Source organism: Trachypithecus francoisi, unplaced genomic scaffold (assembly GCF_009764315.1).
Source record: "Trachypithecus francoisi isolate TF-2019V2 unplaced genomic scaffold, Tfra_2.0 Lachesis_group2, whole genome shotgun sequence".
NCBI classification, from domain to species: domain Eukaryota; kingdom Metazoa; phylum Chordata; class Mammalia; order Primates; family Cercopithecidae; genus Trachypithecus; species Trachypithecus francoisi.
The window spans coordinates 70,125,139-70,144,541 of record NW_022681465.1 but is presented as its reverse complement, the minus strand read 5'-3'; the positions used below and the strand labels follow the sequence as shown (position 1 = coordinate 70,144,541).

The 19,403-nt window shown below is 41.3% G+C and overlaps 1 protein-coding gene across 4 annotated transcripts in view; it reads left to right on the top strand.

The window, feature by feature from the left end:
• UGT3A1 (UDP glycosyltransferase family 3 member A1) overlaps positions 1–19,403 on the top strand; it is a 124,829-nt gene that overhangs the window by 65,592 nt on the left and 39,834 nt on the right. For 2 of the 4 annotated variants that reach the window (XR_004429795.1, XM_033179354.1), the window contains exons 1-2: positions 11,047–11,520; positions 13,857–13,958. Coding sequence is in view for 3 of the 4 variants with exons in the window: in XM_033179354.1 (XP_033035245.1) it covers positions 11,427–11,520; positions 13,857–13,958 (196 nt within the window). In the remaining variant the exon portion in view is untranslated. Of the gene's footprint in view, positions 1–11,046; positions 11,703–13,856; positions 13,959–19,403 lie in introns of those variants that run through there. The other 2 variants (XM_033179355.1, XM_033179357.1) reach the window with 2 other exon arrangements.

The window sequence follows — 19,403 nt, the reverse complement described above, 5'->3', positions numbered from 1 at the left end:
ATATATGATGAATAAAATTATTAAGTTATATATAATTTGTTTGGGTGCAGTAGATCATGCCTATAATCCCAGCACTTTGGGAGGCTGAGGCAGGTGGATTGCATAAGCTCAGGAGTTTGAGACCAGTTTGGGAAACATGGTGAAACCCTGTCTCTACAAAAAATGCAAATATTAGCCAGGCATGGTGGCATGCACCTGTAGTACCAGCTACTCGGGAGGCTGAGGTGGAAGGATGACTTGAGTCTGGGAGAGGGACGTTGCAGTGACATGAGATCACGTCATTGCACTCCAGTCTGGGTGACAAAGCCAGACCCTGTCTCAAAATACACACACACACACACACACACACACACACACACAACACACACACCCCTTTCACAATATAGTTCATAATAAAGTTTACACATTAGGTATTCCAATGGTACAATCACTTAACTTCAATCTTTGTACCACAGACAAGCATTAAAGATGTTAGATGGCATATAGAGGCATTAACAAATTACACCTAAAAAGCCCTAAATGATAGCTGCATGATATCTCTTTGCTAAATAATGAAGTCATGCTTATGAGGAAAGCTGTGCTGCCAAACCTTATGGCTTTAAGTATACTCAAGACAGCCCAAGGGGGAACCTGCACCATCATAAAAATTGAATGTTGTGTTTATATTCCAGATGAATCTAAGAACATAACCTGACTTATGACTAATATGAAAACCCAGATAACCAACCTGTCAGATCCAAAACCCTCACTAATCAATTGGTTAAATGGTTGGTTTAAATTCTTGGGAACTTGGTGGCAGAAGCTAAGTGATCATACCATCGGAATACCGAATGTGTCCAAAAAGATTGTAAATAAAGAAGGTTTGCTGATTTTTGCAGGGTTTGAATTACTCATCCTGGTGCCGAAGCATAACCTGAAAAACATTGTCCTAACCACCCTGGAAGTAACCACAGCCATAAGTTAGTGCCATATAGCCAATATGTCCCATCTGGAGCAGTCAATAAATACCTAGTCACTGCATACCATCAGTGGCATGCCAGTCAGTGTCTTGTAATACAATAATGTGGTCCAAGCATTCTCCAGGTATCCACCCCATATCTCTTGTACTTTTTGGCCATAGGTTCTTGGTGTGGTTTCTTTGCTCCCAGTACAAAGAAGCATTTTGACTGAGTTGGCCAAATGAAGGGGTGAGCCAGATAAATCCATACCAAATTTGCATTATCCCATTTTGAAAATGGGCTGTTGTTTGGGGTGTGGTTACCACTTCCTGTTTTTGTTGGGGGGACGCTAAAGTGAGAGCTAATGAGCTAATCCTTTCCCTTGAAATACTTTTCCTATGACCTTTGTTCTTAAACATGTTTTTAGTGGGCCAATTCTATATATTGTCTTTTGTTATGCCATTGCTAAGGATACCAGGCCATTTCTGTGATGTAATAAATTTTTGGTATTCTATCCAGTCCTGACTTTGGAAGGGGGATACCCACCATGGCAGACCAGAGCCACTGGAAAGAGGCATGAGTCCACATATCCAGTAGGTATCCTTTTATAATCTGTCTGCATAATCCTGAGCCCATTGTAGAAACAGGTTCATTTCATTGGCATCTGTGATTGGAAGTGGCAATAAGGTGTATGGACCTAGGATCAATGAATCAATGATAGCAAGGTTGGGAAATTCACTTTAGTTACTAAAGGATGTTAAATCAGACAGTTTAAGTGCCCTGTTCTTTATAAGACAGGAGTTGCTGTTATATCTAGGACAATAATTGTAATAGTTATTGTACAATAAACATAGGCATTCCTTTGTGTACATGCCTGGTCCTGTGTCTTGGGGTTAAACAGTCCACAACAGCTGTCATCTGCTTTTAATCCTGGGTCGAAGATTGATGTTTAGTAAACTGGAGGTAAAGGTCTTTGTTTGGAGTTACAGTCCACTCAGGAGGTTGTGCCTTTCTAAGATGAGAGATGTGAATCCATGAGTCTATACCCTCTAATTTTGCGGCGCATGGATTTGTCAATGGTATCTGGTATGGGACCTTCCATCGTGGTTGAAGGGAATCCTTTATTAGATGTCTTTTCCAATAGACAAAATCTCTGGGTTGCAGATCATGACCAGCCATCTTATCTTCAGGGAGCACACTGTAAAAGGAATTCTTTAATGAATCTTGGCTTTTTGAAGAGATGATAAAGGAGTCCCTCACAATATTGCAATATATCTCCCTTGGGAAAAGTTGGATTGGTTATCTTCATTTCCATACACATGGCCTTCCTGTTGTAATTTCATAAAGGGACAGTTAATGTTTACCAAAAGGGGTGGATTGGGGTGTAAGCAGCACTAGAAGGAGTGCTTTGGCCCAGGGGAGGTGAAATGCCTTTGTGAACTTAGATAGATATATTTTAATTATTCCACTGAGCCTCTCCACCAGGCCTGAGGACCGGGGATGGTAGACACATGGAAATGTTAAAATATGGGCCAAATTTTACAAACATTTTGAATAACCTGGCCAGTAAAGGGAGTTCCCCCGTCATTGTGAAGTACACAGGGGACTCTCCACAGTGGCATAATTTTTTTCTAGTAGATTTTTTTCCAGCTGCCGTAGCTGTTACTTGCCTGCAGGGAAAAGCTTCAACCCAAAGGGAAAATATGCAGACCATTACTAAAACATACTTGTAATTTTGAGATGATGACAGCTGGATAAAATCAATCAATACCTCAAAAGGTCCAGCTGGAACAGGAAAATGACCCTTGGCCCCATGGACTTTCCTGGTTTATATTTGGACAAATATCACATGAAGAGTAAACCATTTGCCACCATGAAGGATGGTTTCCAGTAATATTTTTTTACACCAGGGTTTCATTTTATCTGGAATCCAATGGGTCAGATTATGAATATATTCCATAAGGGCATCTGATATCCCATTGGAATAATGGATTTATTATTAGGTCCACATCATATTTTAGTTTCGAGAGTCAAGGATCCCCCTGCTTGTTTCCAAGTGGATTTCTCTTTTGTTGGAGCTATGCTCTCAGTTTCTTTCAACATGTTTTTTAAGTGTTTCAGGTTTTATGGCCATTTCCTGGATTGGGGCTGGTGGCTCGAATGCTACTCTTTCAGCTGTGGCATCAGCCAATTGGTTACCCTGACTTTCTGTGGAGTCTAGTTTTGAATGACCTGGAATTTTTATAATTGTCAAACATTTTGGTTTTAGTATAACTCCTAACAGCTCTGATACTTATTGTACATTTTATTATTATTATTATTTTGAGATGCAGTCTTGCTCTGTCACCCAGCCTGGAGTGCAGTGGTGTGATCTTGGCTCACTGCAAGCTCTGTCTCCTGGGTTCGTGCCATTCTCCTGCCTCAGCCTCCCGAGTAGCTGGGACTACAGGCTCCCACCACCACACCTGGCTAAATTTTTTGTATTTTTAGTAGAGACAGGGTTTCACAGTGTTAGCCAGGGTGGTCTTGATCTCCTGACCTAGTGATCTGCCTGCCTTGGCCTCCCAGAGTGCCGGGATTGCAGGTGTGAGCTACCGCGCCCGGCCTATTGTACATTTTTTTGTGGGTTGCTTTGAGGAGGTTAAATATTCTCTCTCTATCCATAGCATCCCAAAGTCATGAGCAACCCCAAAAGCTGTCAGTGTAAATGTTTGCAGCCTTCTCTTTTGCCAATTGACAAGCTCAGGTCAGTTAGGGCAATCAATTTGGCAATTCCACTTGAGCTGATCTGGCTTAGGGAAGAGGACCGGCTTCAATTACCTCTCATAAGGAAACCACAGCATATCCTGCTCTAAAATTTCCATCCTCTCCTCTTAAATAAGATCCATCTGTATACTATTCTATCTTAGCATTATTCAGTGGCATCTATTGTAGGTCTGCCCTGGGGGTAACAAGTTGGTCAGTCATTACAACACAGTCATGAGGGGTTTTGTGGGAAGGGCCCAGCAAGACAGTGGCAGGATTAAGATCACTATAGTGGAAAATAGTTATATTGGGAGATAATAAAAGCAAAAATTTATAAGAGGCTAACCAGTTGACAGATAGATCTTGAGTATGATGACAGTTTAGAAGGGTCTCCAGAGAATGTAGCAGAAAAATGGTAAGGGGGTAACCCATAATAATTTCTTCAGTAGACTTGTACAGAAGGGCCATAGCTGTGATTGCTCTCATACAAGGAGGCAGCCCTTGAGCAACAGGGTCCAGCTGTTGGCTACAATAGCCAATAGGTCTCTGATGATCACCATGTTTATGGGTCAGTACTCCAAATGCAGTATGTACAATTTCGTGTGCAAAAAGGGAGAAAGGAAATTTGTAGTTCGGGTTTTCTTTTTTTTTTTTTTTTTTTTTTTTTTGTTGAGACGGAGTCTCGCTCTGTCGCCCAGGCTGGAGTGCAGTGGCCGGATCTCAGCTCACTGCAAGCTCCGCCTCCCGGGTTTACGCCATTCTCTCGCCTCAGCCTCCCGAGTAGCTGGGACTACAGGCGCCCGCCATCTCGCCCGGCTAATTTTTTGTATTTTTTTAGTAGAGACGGGGTTTCACCGTGTTAGCCAGGATGGTCTCGATCTCCTGACCTCGTGATCCGCCCGTCTCGGCCTCCCAAAGTGCTGGGATTACAGGCTTGAGCCACCGCGCCCGGCCAGTTCGGGTTTTCTAAGGCAGAGGCATTATTCATAATTTCCTTTATTTGTTGTACTGCTGATTGTCCCTCTGGAGTCCACATGATGGGATCAGGTTGTTCATTTTTTTAGGTATGCATACAGAGGTTAAGCCATAAGGAAGAAAGTTGGTATCCAGTTTCTATAATAGCCTGCCAGGCCCCAAAATCCTGTAAGTTGTTTCTTAGTGACAGGTATGGGGAAAGCTGAAATTCCTCTTACACTGTCAGGGTTAATACTCAGTCCTTTGACAGAGATAATATGCCCCTAATACTTAAGTCTCAGTAAACATAGCTGAAGTTTGTCTTTGGACACTTTGAGTTCCTTGGTGGCTAACTGTTTGAGTAAATATAGTCTATCTTCTTAAGAGTAAGAGAGTGTGTCTGAACAAAGGAGAAGGTCATCCACATACTGGATGAGTGTTGAGCCCTGGGTAAAAATTAAATCCTCTGGTTTGGTGCTGTGGCTCGTGCCTGTAATCCAGCACTTTGGGAGGAGGCCAAGGTCAGGAGTTTGAGACCAGTCTGGTCAACATGGTGAAACCGTGCCTCTACTAAAAATACAAAAGTTAGCCAGTCATGATGGTGGGCACCTGTAATCCCAGCTACTCTGGAGGCTTAGGCAGGATAATCACTTGAACCTGGGAGGCAGAGGTTGCAGTGAGCTGAGATCTGCCATTGCACTTCAGCCTGGGTGACAGAGTGAGATTCCATCTCAAAAAAAAAAAAAAAAAAAGTCAAATCCTCTAAATCAGCTTTTAATATTTGGGAAAAGTAAGTGAGACTTTCTGTATACTCTTGGGGTATTATTGTCCACGTGTATTGTTATTCTTTCTAAGTAAAGGCAAATATCCAAATATTGGCAGTCCAGACCTACAGGAATACTAAAGAAGTCCCTACAGAGACCCACAGCTGAGAAATACTGGCTGTAGTGAGTATAGTTGATAGAAGGGTATGTGGGTTGGGGACTACTGGGTGTCTGGGTATTATGACATTGTTTATTGCCCTCAAGTCCTGCACACGTCTCCATCTTCTCTTGCTTGGTTTCTTTACAGGGAATATAGGGCCATTGCAGGGGATTGTGCAGGAAATAATGAGCCCCCTTTTCAGATAATCTTGTGTGATAGTGACAATTTCATCTATGGCTCCCTGTCATCCAGGATATTAAGATTGAGTAGGGGTTTCTTTGGGTTTTTCTCTACCTTTATTGGAGTAGTTGAGAATATATTCCCTATATCTGTATTTGACTGAGACCATAAGTGGGATGGGACATCCTTTAGCAAGTGCTCTGCTTCTGTTGTTAACAGGAAGATTGGGGAAGCTAAAAGGAGTTTTGGTGCTTTCTGCTCTTTATTCCAATGTTCTTTCTTCTCCCCTAATATTTCCTTCTCTGTCTCCACTTCACTTTCCTGGTCACAAGATGATGTTTTAACATTACTGGTACTAAATTGTGGTACATTGTCTGGACCTTTTTTAATTTGGTATTTTTGGTCCCCTGACTCTAATTCTTAAAAAAGTTCAACTTTTGATGAAAAAGAGATATGGGCATGATGAATGTTGAGGAGATCACAGACCAAAAGATTGACAGGGGCCCCAGGGCATATTAGAAACACATGGGACCTACTAAGCGTGTCACACTTAGAGCCTGCGTCAAGGGGGCTGATTCCGATGAAATGGTAAGGTATAAGTTTTGACTTAAAACATGAGATTGTTTTATTAGACACACCCAACATGTTAATTACTTTATTACGCTGAAGAATGAGGTTTCTAAATAAGGTGGGATTTATCAGAGATATAGTCATGCCTGTGTCAGTTAAGGCAGTTGTAAGCTCATGGTTTATTATTATATGAATCTCTCCCAATTTGTTTGTCAGGGTAGAATACTTGGAGAAGTGAAACCCCTGCACTTTCTCAGAGCATCCCTAGTCTTCCTGAGTTGCATTCTCCTGCCTTTTCTTTTGTTTCAGCCTAAGGCAGTCTCTTAAGGTGTCCTGGTCTTTTATAGTAGTAACAGACTGGGAGGCAAGAGTCTTCAGATGGAAGGAGCTTAAAATCTTTGTGGGGCTGAGAGATTTGAGAGGTTAATTTCTTTAGTTGTAAATGCATAACCCGGGGAATCTTCTGTTTCTCCTTTTTTTCATCATAGTGCAGGATATTTGATCAGCTAAGTTAACTAGTTCATTAGTCCAATCATGGCCCAATTTGTCATGTGGCATTTTATAAGGGTGGCTAAATCATCATCCAGTCTGTTTAAGAAATTTGCATTTTATAATGTATCATTTTTTATTGTTTTCAAAGCAATTAGCTGACATCCTGCAATACTGTCTTAACGTTTTATTGAGATATGTTAAATAATTTAAAACTGATTCATTTGGGTTCTGGCAGCACTGTCGAATTTTATTCCAATTCACAACCCTTTGGAACACTAGGAAAAATATTTAACAGAGCAGTCACTCATTCCCATGCCTCTTTATGCCTGTCTTTTGGATTTTGGGGGGTTGGTTGTTTGTGGCTCTATTGGGCCTTCAGGGGTTAAATCTGCTATAGGGTCTGACCATTGTGCTTTTTCCAGCCATTCCTTAGCTTTAACTTCTGAGACCAACATGTGGACTAGCTGATAAAGGTCTGAATGACTTGGGTCATAGCTTCTGATAATGATCTCATATTTTTGGGCAAACCCAATTGGATCTTCATGGAGATCTACTATGCTTCGTAATTCAGCCTTTGACCAGGGTTGGTAAACAATTGGCAGGGATCCCCTACCTGTTACAGGTTGTTCCTGAAATGGGGCAATCATGAGAGATGTCCCTGCTGGCTCTCTCTTTTTCACATCATCCAGATGAGATGCTGCCATTGGGGCTGTCAAGGAATCGTCAGGGAGTGGGTCTTTGAAGTCAGACTACTGTTGAGTGGTAGACATGGAGGACAAGGGGGGAACAGATCTGATCAGGGAAGTTCAGAGAGGTCAGGGTAGAGTGAAGGTGGAGGTGGAGGTAGAGGAGGTGCCAATAGCTCTTTAAGAGAGAGAAAAGATTAGATAGTTCTTGATGAGCATTTCTACGTTTTTCGTTGGCCTCCTGTAGGGAGATGAAGCAGTCTTCCTCCCTTTTGTGACTCTCCAGATACCATTGAAAGTAGCTCCCCCATTCTGGTTGCTTAGTTTTGTGCCTGCGTTTTCCACCCTGGTTCACAGGTACACTAATTTGGGCATATCAAAAGATCCCCATTTAGGTCATTGTAACTTAGAATCTGCTTTAGTTATTGTGGTCCACTTGGTTATATATTTGCATGACTATTTGCCACAATACCCACCCAGAGTTTCTGACGGGAGAACTTTATGTTCTTCTAGGGTCTTAGAGACCTCATTCTCCATAATTTGGAGTTCCTTTTTGGATTTCACCAAGTTGGGATGTATGTTGGACCCCAAATGTGCTGCTTGCAGACCTAGCTTTTCAGGGCCATCACACCCTGAACTGGTTCAGTCCACCCATGTCATGGCTACCTGGCATATGCGTCAGGGGCCCAAGGTGTGGGAGGGGTCAGCTCCTTATATGCACCTGTCAGTTGAGATTAGACCCTAAGTATGTTCTCCTGAGGGGGAAACCTATTCAGAGGCACTGAACATCTTAGGGGGTGTTTCTCTCCATCACCCTCACATGATTCTCAGTCACCCGAGAATGCCCCAAAAGGCTGAGAGGAGCAAGGTGCTCTTATTTCTTTTTCAGAGTGGAAAATTCCACCCTCATGAGCTAGAGGGTTTGGAGTTGGTCAAATCTGATAGGGGAAAGAACCAAAACACACACACACACACACACACCACACACACACACAACAAACAAAACTGGCAACAAACAACACAATCGTTAACCAAACTAACAATAATGACACAAATTATATGATTTCTGAGTGCTCTGTTAGCGGGAAATTAACACCAGCTGATTGTTGATGCCAATTTTAGTCATTTAAAAGAATTTGCAAGACAGAATCCCAAACCCGTTCTTTACCTAGTGATGGAGATCCAAGCTGAAGTCTGCTTTCTGCTGATACAAAAGCAGATAGGCTCACCTTCCTTGATGGAAATGAGTGGAAACTCCCACAAAAAAGGAGTTGTTTTTTTTTTAACAGCAAATAATAAACCTCAGACCTCTAGATCCCTGGAAAACTTTGGAAGATCAGGGATCCCTGGAGGAAAGAGCTCCTGGACTTCAGAAAATTGTCCTATTGGTTTGGGCTATGAGGTGCCCAAGCTGGTACCAAACACCGAGAGATGAGAGACTGCAGGCTGGGTCACTTTCACTCAGGATCCCTCCATGGTTACTAGATGTCAATAGAGAAGAATGATGAGACAAGCCTCAATCATTTTAGGAGATTTATTTGCCAAAGTTAAGGACGCATACCAGGAGATAGGTCTTTGCCTTTCTCCAAAGATGATTTTGAGGGTTCTAAATTTAAAGGGGAGAGGGTGGGATATTGAGAAGTACACAATTTTCATGTAAGGGGTGGGTAGGGAAAAATAGTCATTCACACCTTTGTCTGGCTCAGTGAATCGGAGTCTCGCTCTATCACCAGGCTTGAGTGCAGTGGCGCGATCTTGGCTCACTGCAGCCTTTGCCTCCTGGGTTCCAGCAATTCTCCTGCCTCAGCCTCCGGAGTATCTGGGGTTATAGGCACGTGCCACCATGCCCAGCTAATTTTTGTATTTTTAGTAGAGACAGGGTTTCACCATGTTGGCCAGGATGTTCTCAATCTCCTGATCTCGTGATCCACCCACCTCGGCCTCCCAAAGTGCTGGGATTACAGGCATGAGCCACTGTGCCAGCCAATCTGCATTTTTTATATAAGATGACATAAAACAAATGGAGCAGAGAAAAAAATGCAGAGAATCTACATTTTTACATAAGATAACATAGACAAAATGGGACAGATATGCATCTATGTCTGGTGGACTAGGGGTGACTGCACCTGTAAAAATAAGCTATCAGTTTGCATTGCCACCATGAAATTTTAAGAGCTCATTAGGAATTTCCTTGTGGGCAACATATGGGGGCGGTGTGTAGCTTTCCATCTTATAGCCATCTCATTTAGGAACCAAAAGGGAGAGGTAGGTTTGTGCGACCCAGTTCCAAGCTTGACTTTTCCCTTTGGTCGAATGAGTTTGGGGTCCCCAAATTTAATTTCCTTTCATAATAACATAAAATTCTTCTCCAAGGCAACAGTAACTACTTAATATCATCAAGTATTGTGCTCATTTTTCTCTCATACTCCAATAATTTTTTAGAGTTGGTTTAAATCATACTATTTAATATGTTAACACTTCTAATACTTGACCTTTCATATCTCTTTCCTTGTTTGTTTTCTCTTGGTAGCATTTCCCAAGAATATATTATGTATTTCATTTCTTATTGTGTTTAGCATCTGTCTGACAAGCAAACAATAACTGGTGTAATAATTAGCTGTCAAAATAATTGCTGAATAAATGAAGAGCTTGGAGCTTGATAGCAAGTCCTTTATTTTGCTAATGCATTATAAAAGGTATAAGAATAGATGGACTGGAGTCTTGTGATGACCGGTAAACCTTCCCCCCTCCACGCTTCTCTTTCCCCTTCTCCCTTTCCCTTCCCCCAGCCCGTGTGTGTGTGTGTAAGTGTGTGTGGGTGTGTATGTTTGTGCATGTGTCTGTCTGACTCTCTCTCTTTCTCATTTCCTCCCTCTCCACAATGGACGTGTCTAGGTGAGGGATGCACAAATGTAATGCTTTAAATAAAATGTAATGCTTTAAATTCAAATTAAAAATATAATACTTGTAGACTGAAGGCAGGAATAGGACAAGCAGAATTCAAGGGCCCATTGCATCCGGTAGACATAATCCATGGAAGGATTTCTCTGCCTATCTAGAATTGCTCTGAAAGCCTTTCCTAAAGTAAGTCTTGGTTTGAGAATAGAGAGTACAAAGGTGACCATATCTGGTATAGTGATCCCTGTCCTTCCCAGGGTTGACCTTTCAAGGGGGCGGAATTACAAGCTATTCTCAGTTTGTGCTTTGGGGAGATTATCAAAATATCACCAGGTCTATTTTATGATACACAGTCAGAATCACAGTCTCTGTGTTTGAATTTCAGTCTCCAGGTACAGACCCAGAGTGACTTCCAGAATTAGAACACTAGTAGCTCCTCTTCATGAACGTTACCTTCTAAAGAGGCCCTCCGAGAGGGTAGATCAGTTTCCCTTAAGGATTCGCTCTCAGGGACATCTTGAGCTTGGGACATCAGCTAGGGATTTTCAGCAGGTTTCTGGGGAAAATAGGGGCATGGAGATGGCACTATGAGGTAATAGAGGCAGCTGGAAGGGAAGTAGAGTACCATAAGTTCAGACAGCTCCACAAAAGACAGGCGGTTTCCTTGGGGATGGAGCCTTCATTAACCTGGTTTACTGAGGCTCCTGTCATTCCTGGCTCTTAGTAAGGATTTTCCAGATAGGACAGCTGTGATTACACAGGCAGAGAAAGATTACAGATCAGGTTACCAACCCCCTCCTACTGACTTCAGGTAGTTTGATAGGGTGAGGGCAGATTAACGCATGGAGCATGCACCCAGGGAGGAGGGGCAGAGGGAAAGAGAACGAACAGAAGGGCAAGAGAATTGGCAGAATCCTGTCTCCTACATCTTCCTAGGCCCACAGCCGGTGCCTTTGGCGCACTGAGGTGCACAGAGTCCCTTAGCCAGGCGCAGGGCGCGCAGCCCAGGCTGAGGTCTGCGGCTTCCGTAGAAGTGAGCATGGCTGGGCAGCGGGTGCTGCTTCTAGTGGGCTTCCTTCTCTCTGGGGTCCTGCTCTCAGAGGCTGCCAAAATCCTGACAATATCTACAATGGGTGAGTGCTTGGCCGGAGAATTCCTAGACAGGCGCGTCCCGGATACCCGCACTGCAAGGGCTCCAGCGAAAGGCGCTTGATCAGAGTCATCCAGGCGATTTTCCAGGCTGGGCTTGCGGACCCGGCTGGAGGAGGGAGAAACCCATCCAGCTGTGGGGCAGAGAGGGGCCTCTACTGCTGAGGTGGGGAAGATAGTTTTGGAGAAAAGAGACTCTCCTTTCCTCTCTCTTCTTGTTCAGGACGCGCTCCCCATCCCGCAGGGTTGGGGCCAGAAATTTGAGACCAGGATCAGAGCTTGAGTTCCCGGGCTGCCTTCTCCAGAGCGCAGTGGGACTTTCAGAGGCTCACCCTAAGCTCCATGGGGCGGGAGTGCACAGTAGCTTCCAGTAGAAACGGTGGTGAGCGTTTTCAGCTCTTGGAGATCAGGGAAAGGCGCTCCTGAGGGCAGCACTGCAAATGTTGTGAAGCTGCCTCCGGAGCCAGGGTGGCGCAGGCAGGTATTTCATGGCTGCAAGGCCAGTGGAGTGTTTTCCTCCACGGGAAACCTGGAGAACTGCCCAGGGCTGAGGAGAGGACCCAGGTCGTTCGGATCTTTTGGAGCCTCCTTCCTTTTACCTCTGCCGCTGACCGTTTTTGAGGGATTCATGGAACTGTTAATTCAGCATTTTGGGCCTCAGTTTTATTTTACTTTTATTTCAAAGAAGTAGAAGATGAAAGAGAATTATATATGAGCTCGATCCCAGGATCGAGCCTCCCCAAGACTTTATTTCAATCCGTAGTGGGCTCTAATGGAGTCCTTTTAGATCACGGAGAATCAGGGCTTGTAGAGCTGGAAGGAACCACGGATCATCTAATTTAGTGCCCACTTTGGTTTTCTGAGAGGGCAACTGAGGGACAGGAAGTGAGATGCCTTTCTTAAGAGCCCACGTGGCCTCCCTAATGTCCCATGAAGAATTGTTTAGGGTTTCTTACCCCAAGACCACGCTCACCACAACTTCCGCTCTGAAGCCCTTTTCACTAAGGATTTTCAAAAATCACTAAGAAACTGTGTTAGTTCATTTGAACCCTTTTCCCCCCTGTCTGAGCGTTAGTAGCAGTGAAGCAACAGAGCTTCTTGACTTCTTGAAAGTACACCGTCCTCCTTCCTCAGACTCCAAAAGGAAGCTGGTGTCGTTTCTGAATCCAGGTGCTGGAATCCTGGTCTTTGTCCCAGAAAGCCATTTGACCTCTTAAGACTCACTATGAATGGCTGTTTCTGTGAGGACCCCTTCTTCCCGATTCCTTTTTCTTACATGGATTAAAATTTGAGCAAGACCTGTTGCAGATTTGTACTTTATACATCCCTTGTTGCTTTAGACTATTCACGTCTGGGTATAAGTAAACCGAGTCATTCAGAGAGCTGCACACTACTTCTCTACTCCCCTTCCACCTCCATCCTCAAACTCTTGGCATATTTCCATTAATTTCTCTTCTGATCTTCCTTTTTTTTTTTTTTTTTTTTTTTTGCTGCTGAGACCCTTAGATTCCAGTGAAGGATCTTCTAAGAGAAGATATTAACGTGATAAAATTTTTACCTCTTTTGAGGACCAAGCTTCTCTTTCCTTAGCATGGTAGGGTTTTCCTAGAATCAGTGATTCCTTAGTTTTTGGTGCAACCAGGATCTTGTAGGCCCACCCCAAGGGCTCCACAGTTGTCCTCAGATATCTTAATTATAAGTTGAATACTGGCCAAATTGAGTAATTTCCTGCCAAATACATTTGAATCACAAAGATTTGGGCTCTAAGTAGTAGCTTCTGTCCAATGGCAGTTTCTTAGACTCACCTTGTAACTTCTATATTTCTGTCTGCTACAGTAGCGTACTTTTCCAGAATAGAATGACAGATAGCTCTGATTGATTGCTCATTAGGAACTCTTCATACTAATGTTGACACTACTGTGCTGTATTTTCTATCACTGCAGTTATATTTTGGAGACAGTGCCTCTCTAAGGCCCCAGTTAACATGCAGTATGTACCTTAAGATGAGCAACTTTTACAGGCGTAATCACAGAGAAGCTCATTACACTGACACAGAGACTTTGAGCCACAAATGGAAATCTTTGATGGAGGATTGCCACAGGTCCTGCACATAGGACAGGAAGGCTTTGGGTGCATGTGCCGGGCATTACCCAAAGTGAGATTGAGGAACAGGAAGCGCTTGTGTCCATCTGCTCACTGTTCACCTTTCCTCTTCCCTAAACTTTTTCTGCTGAATTTCCATTCCCTCCTGCCAACTCCCATATTGTCATCAGAAACTCTATTTTCTTCTGTACAAAATGACATTGTGCATTGTTTCTAGGTGGAAGTCATTACCTGCTGTTGAACCGGGTGTCTCAGATTCTTCAAGAGCATGGTCATAATGTGACTATGCTTCCTCAGAGTGAAAACCTTTTAATGCCAGGTATCTTTTTAAAAACTAATTTTTATATTCTTTTACTCTAAGAAAAAAGTGATAATATCTTTTTTATAGAGCTGCATAGTAAAAACTTTTTTGAATGTAGTCTTATTTCGGGATGAATAAATGTGTGTGTGGGTGTGTGTTCACGTTAAGTATTGGAATTCTTATTGGGGTCTGTAGACTAAGACTTCACATGCCATACTTCTGTGTTTTACTACTTACCTGAGTGTCATCCTATTTTAGACAACTTTCCACACATTATTATTAATAATTTTGAGGAACACTACACAATAGTATGGCTTAAATTTTTTTTGAACAGAAATATTTAGCCATATTTCAAGCTTTTATTATGTAAGTATAGAAGTTCTTCCTATCCCACAGGTTACTTTCTGTTCTTGAGAGACTTGAAATTTATGAAAGATTTCCCAGGGAACCTCTTAATTATGAACTGAGATGGGAATATATGATTAACGACCTCATACGCTTAAAAAATTTGTAGCTATGCTTAAGTTGCACATAATGATGTCAAAAGTTCTTAATTGCTTCATTGCCTCCAAAGAATTGTAACTAAAATGAAACTCATCAAATTCTGTTGACAGACAAGGAGAAGGAGGACCAGAGAACTTAAATTATTTGTTTAATGTCAAATGAGAAATTAATAACAGAGTTGGGTGAATCTGGGTCTTCAGGTTCTGGGTTTCTCAATCTGAGGGTTTCTGAAACTTTGAACAACATCAAAAATTAACCATCTTGGGAGAAAAAGTCTGAGTCATTATAAAATTCTGAAGGTAAACTTCAGGCCTTGTTAATGTTCAGATAGTTTTAAGGCACTCTTGATCACCCTCTAGATCGAGTTTCGGAATGTTCGCTGAATATCGTTTGTATACATTTCCCTTTGTATCTGCCATATAGTCAATCTGATTTCTCAGCAGTAATATATGGTCATTTTATTTTGGTGGTTCCAATAGCCTTTGAGAAACTGCTGAATGCTATAGACCCACTACTTTAACAGACCATGCACACCAAAATCTACAAATGATTCTGTGGATCCATGGATCTGTTCAGTTTTATCTTTGGGTTCAAGTGTTGGGGTTCAGTTGTTCTGGAGTTTCTTTCAGTATTCCTCAATCTTTGGACAGTTCTGAGGTTGAGATGAAATATTCTTTCTTCTATTTTGCAGTAGTATTTGGGTAGAGTTCTGAAAATAGGAAAAACACCTGATTGGGTTGTTTTTGATAGTCTGATAGCCAAATCAGTGTATTGAAATATTTCAACATTTGTTAACTACATGTTTCCATCACTTCCTTATTTAAAACTTTAATAACTAAATGACTTCAGGGATACTGAAGAAGTGTAGGTTTCTTGTGCTCACATGTAATATTTTTCCAATTCATAACTGAAATATCAAGTATAGGATAACAGCCTAAAGGAGAACATAATTATTTGAGGTTCTGGCTCTTTTTCCTTTTAAAAAAATTTTATACTTTTTTATTGCTGCATAATAGATGTACATATTTTCAGGGTACATGTGATAACTTAATACATTTATATAATTTGTAAGGATCAAATCAGTGTAATTGGGATATTCATGACCTTGAAAATTTGTTCTTTCTTTATTCTAGAAACATTCAAATTATTCTCTTTTAGCTACTTTGAAATATACAATAAATTATTGTAAACTATAGTCACCCTACTTATCTTTCAAACACAAGATCTTATTTCTTCTGTAAAGCTATAGATGTGTACTCATTAATCAACCTCTATCCATCTCCCCTCTGCACTACCATTTCTGGTCTCTAGTAATCACCAGTCTACTTTTTACTTTCATAAGATCCACTTTTGTGAGCTGCTACATATGGATGAGAACATGGGATATTTCTCTTTCTATGCTTGGCTTATTTCACTTAATATAATGGCCTCTAATTCAATCCATGTTGCTATAAATTATAGGATTTCATTATTTTCTATAGCTGAATAATATTTCATTGTGGATTTAAATCACATTTTCTTTTTTTTTTGACCAATGAGATGCCTTTATTTTATTTTATTTTATTTTATTATTATTATTATACTTTAAGTTCTAGGATACATGTGCATAATGTGCAGGTTTGTTACATATGTATACTTGTGCCATGTTGGTGTGCTGCACCCATCAACTTGTCAGCACCCATCAACTCATCATTTACATCAGGTATAACTCCCATTGCAATCCCCCCCCTCCAGCCCCCGTGATAGGCCCTGGTGTGTGATGTTCCCCTTCCCGAGTCCAAGTGATCTCATTGTGCAGTTCCCACCTATGAGTGAGAACATGCAGTGTTTGGTTTTCTGTTCTTGTGATAGTTTGCTAAGAATGATGGTTTCCAGCTGCATCCATGTCCCTACAAAGGACGCAAACTCATCCTTTTTTATGGCTGCATAGTATTCCATGGTGTATATGTGCCACATTTTCTTAATCCAGTCTGTCACAGATGGACATTTGGGTTGATTCCAAGTCTTTGCTATTGTGAATAGTGCCACAATAAACATACGTGTGCGTGTGTCTTTATAGCAGCATGATTTATAATCATAGTAATGGGATGGCTGGGTCATATGGTACATCTAGTTCTAGATCCTTGAGGAATCGCCATACTGTTTTCCATAATGGTTGAACTAGTTTAAAATCCCACCAACAGTGTAAAAGTGTTCCTATTTCTCCACATCCTCTCCAGCACCTGTTGTTTCCTGACTTTTTAATGATTGCCATTCTAACTGGTGTGAGATGGTATCTCATTGTGGTTTTGATTTGCATTTCTCTGATGGCCAGTGATGAGGAGCATCTTTTCGTGTGTCTGTTGCCTGTATGAATGTCTTCTTTTCAGAAATGTCTGTTCATATCCTTTGCCCACTTTTTGATGGGGTTGTTTGTTTTTTTCTTGTAAATTTGTTTGAGTTCTTTGTAGGTTCTGGATATTAGCCCTTTGTCAGATGAGTAGATTGCAAAAATTTTCTCCCATTCTGTAGGTTGCCTGTTCACTCTGATGGCAGTTTCTTTTGTTGTGCAGAAGCTCTTTAGTTTAATTAGATCCCATTTGTCAGTTTTGGCTTTTGCTGCCGTTGCTTTTGGTGTTTTAGACCTGAAGTCCTTCCCCATGCCTATGTCCTGAGTGGTACTACCTAGGTTTTCTTCTAGGGTTTTTATGGTATTAGGTCTAACATTTAAGTCTCTAATCCATCTTGAATTAATTTTCATATAAGGAGTAAGGAAAGGATCCAGTTTCAGCTTTCTTATGGCTAGCCAATTTTCCCAGCACCATTTATTAAATAGGGAATCCTTTCCCCATTTCTTGTTTTTCTCAGGTTTGTCAAAGATCAGATGGCTGTAGATGTGTGGTATTATTTCTGAGGACTCTGTTCTGTTCCATTGGTCTATGTGTCTGTTTTGGTACCAGTACCATGCTGTTTTGGTTACTGTAGCCTTGTAGTATAGTTTGAAGTCAGGTAGCGTGATGCCTCAAGCTTTGTTCTTTTGACTTAGGATTTTCTTGGCAATGTGGGCTCTTTTTTGGTTCCATATGAACTTTAAAGCAGTTTTTTCCAATTCTGTGAAGAAACTCATTGGTAGCTGGATGGGGATGGCATTGAATCTATAAATAACCTTGGGCAGTATGGCCATTTTCACGATATTGATTCTTCCTATCCATGAGCATGGTATGTTCTTCCATTTGTTTGTGTCCTCTTTTATTTCACTGAGCAGTGGTTTGTAGTTCTCCTTGAAGAGGTCCTTTACATCCCTTGTAAGGTGGATTCCTAGGTATTTGATTCTCTTTGAAGCAATTGTGAATGGAAGTTCATTCCTGATTTGGCTCTCTGTTTGTCTGTTACTGGTGTATAAGAATGATTGTGATTTTTGCACATTGATTTTGTATCCTGAGACTTTGCTGAAGTTGCTTATCATCTTAAGGAGATTTTTGGCTGAGACAATGGAGTTTTCTAAATATACAATCTTGTCATCTGCAAACAGGGACAATTTGACTTCTTCTTTTCCTAACTGAATACCCTTGATGTCTTTCTCTTGCCTGATTGCCTTAGCCAGAACTTCCAATACTATGTTGAATAGGAGTGGTGAGAGAGGGCATCCCTGTCTTGTGCCAGTCTTCAAAGGGAATTTTTCCAGTTTTTGCCCATTTAGTATGATATTAGCTGTGGGTTTGTCATAAATAGCTCTTATTTTTTTGAGGTACATTCCATCAATACCGAATTTATTGAGCGTTTTTAGCATGAAGGGCTGTTGAATTTTGTCAAAGGCCTTTTCTGCCTCTATTGAGATAATCATGTGGTTCTTGTCTTTGGTTCTGTTTATATGCTGGATTACATTTATTGATTTGTGAATGTTGAACCAGCCTTGCATCCCAGGGATGAAGCCCACTTGATCACAGTGGATAAGCTTTTTGATGTGCTGCTGAATCCGGTTTGCCAGTATTTTATTGAGGATTTTTGCATCGATGTTCATCAGGGATATTGGTCTAAAATTCTCTTTTTTGTTGTGTCTCTGCCAGGCTTTGGTATCAGGATGATGTTGGCCTCATAAAATGAGTTAGGGAGGATTCTCTCTTTTTCTATTGATTGGAATAGTTTCAGAAGGAATGGTACCAGCTCCTCCTTGTACCTCTGGTAGAATTCAGCTGTGAATCCATCTGGTCCTGGACTTTTTTTGGTGGGTAGGCTATTAATTGTTGCCTCAATTTCAGAGCCTGCTATTGGTCTATTCAGGGATTCAACTTCTTCCTGGTTTAGTCTTGGAAGAGTGTAAGTGTCCAGGAAATTATCCATTTCTTCTAGATTTTCTAGTTGATTTGCGTAGAGGTGTTTATAGTATTCTCTGATGGTAGTTTGTATTTCTGTGGGGTCGGTGGTGATATGCCCTTTATCATTTTTTATTTCATCTATTTGATTCTTCTCTCTTTTCTTCTTTATTAGTCTTGCTAGCAGTCTGTCAATTTTGTTGATCTTTTCAAAAAACCAACTCCTGGATTCATTGATTTTTTGGAGGGTTTTTTTGTGTCTCTATCTCCTTCAGTTCTGCTCTGATCTTAGTTATTTCTTGCCTTCTGCTAGCTTTTGAATGTATTTGCTCTTGCTTCTCTAGTTTTTTTAATTTTGATGTTAGAGTGTCTATTTTAGATCTTTCCAGCTTTCTCTTGTGGGCATTTCATGCTATAAATTTCCCTCTACACACTGCTTTAAATGTGTCCCAGAGATTCTGGTATGTTGTATCTTTGTTCTCATTGGTTTCCAAGAACATCTTTATTTCTGCCTTCATTTCGTTATGTACCCAGTAGTCATTCAGGAGCAGGTTGTTCAGTTTCCATGTAGTTGAGCGGTTTTGATTGAGTTTCTTAGTCCTGAGTTCTAGTTTGATTGCACTGTGGTCTGAGAGACAGTTTGTTATAATTTCTGTTCTTGTACATT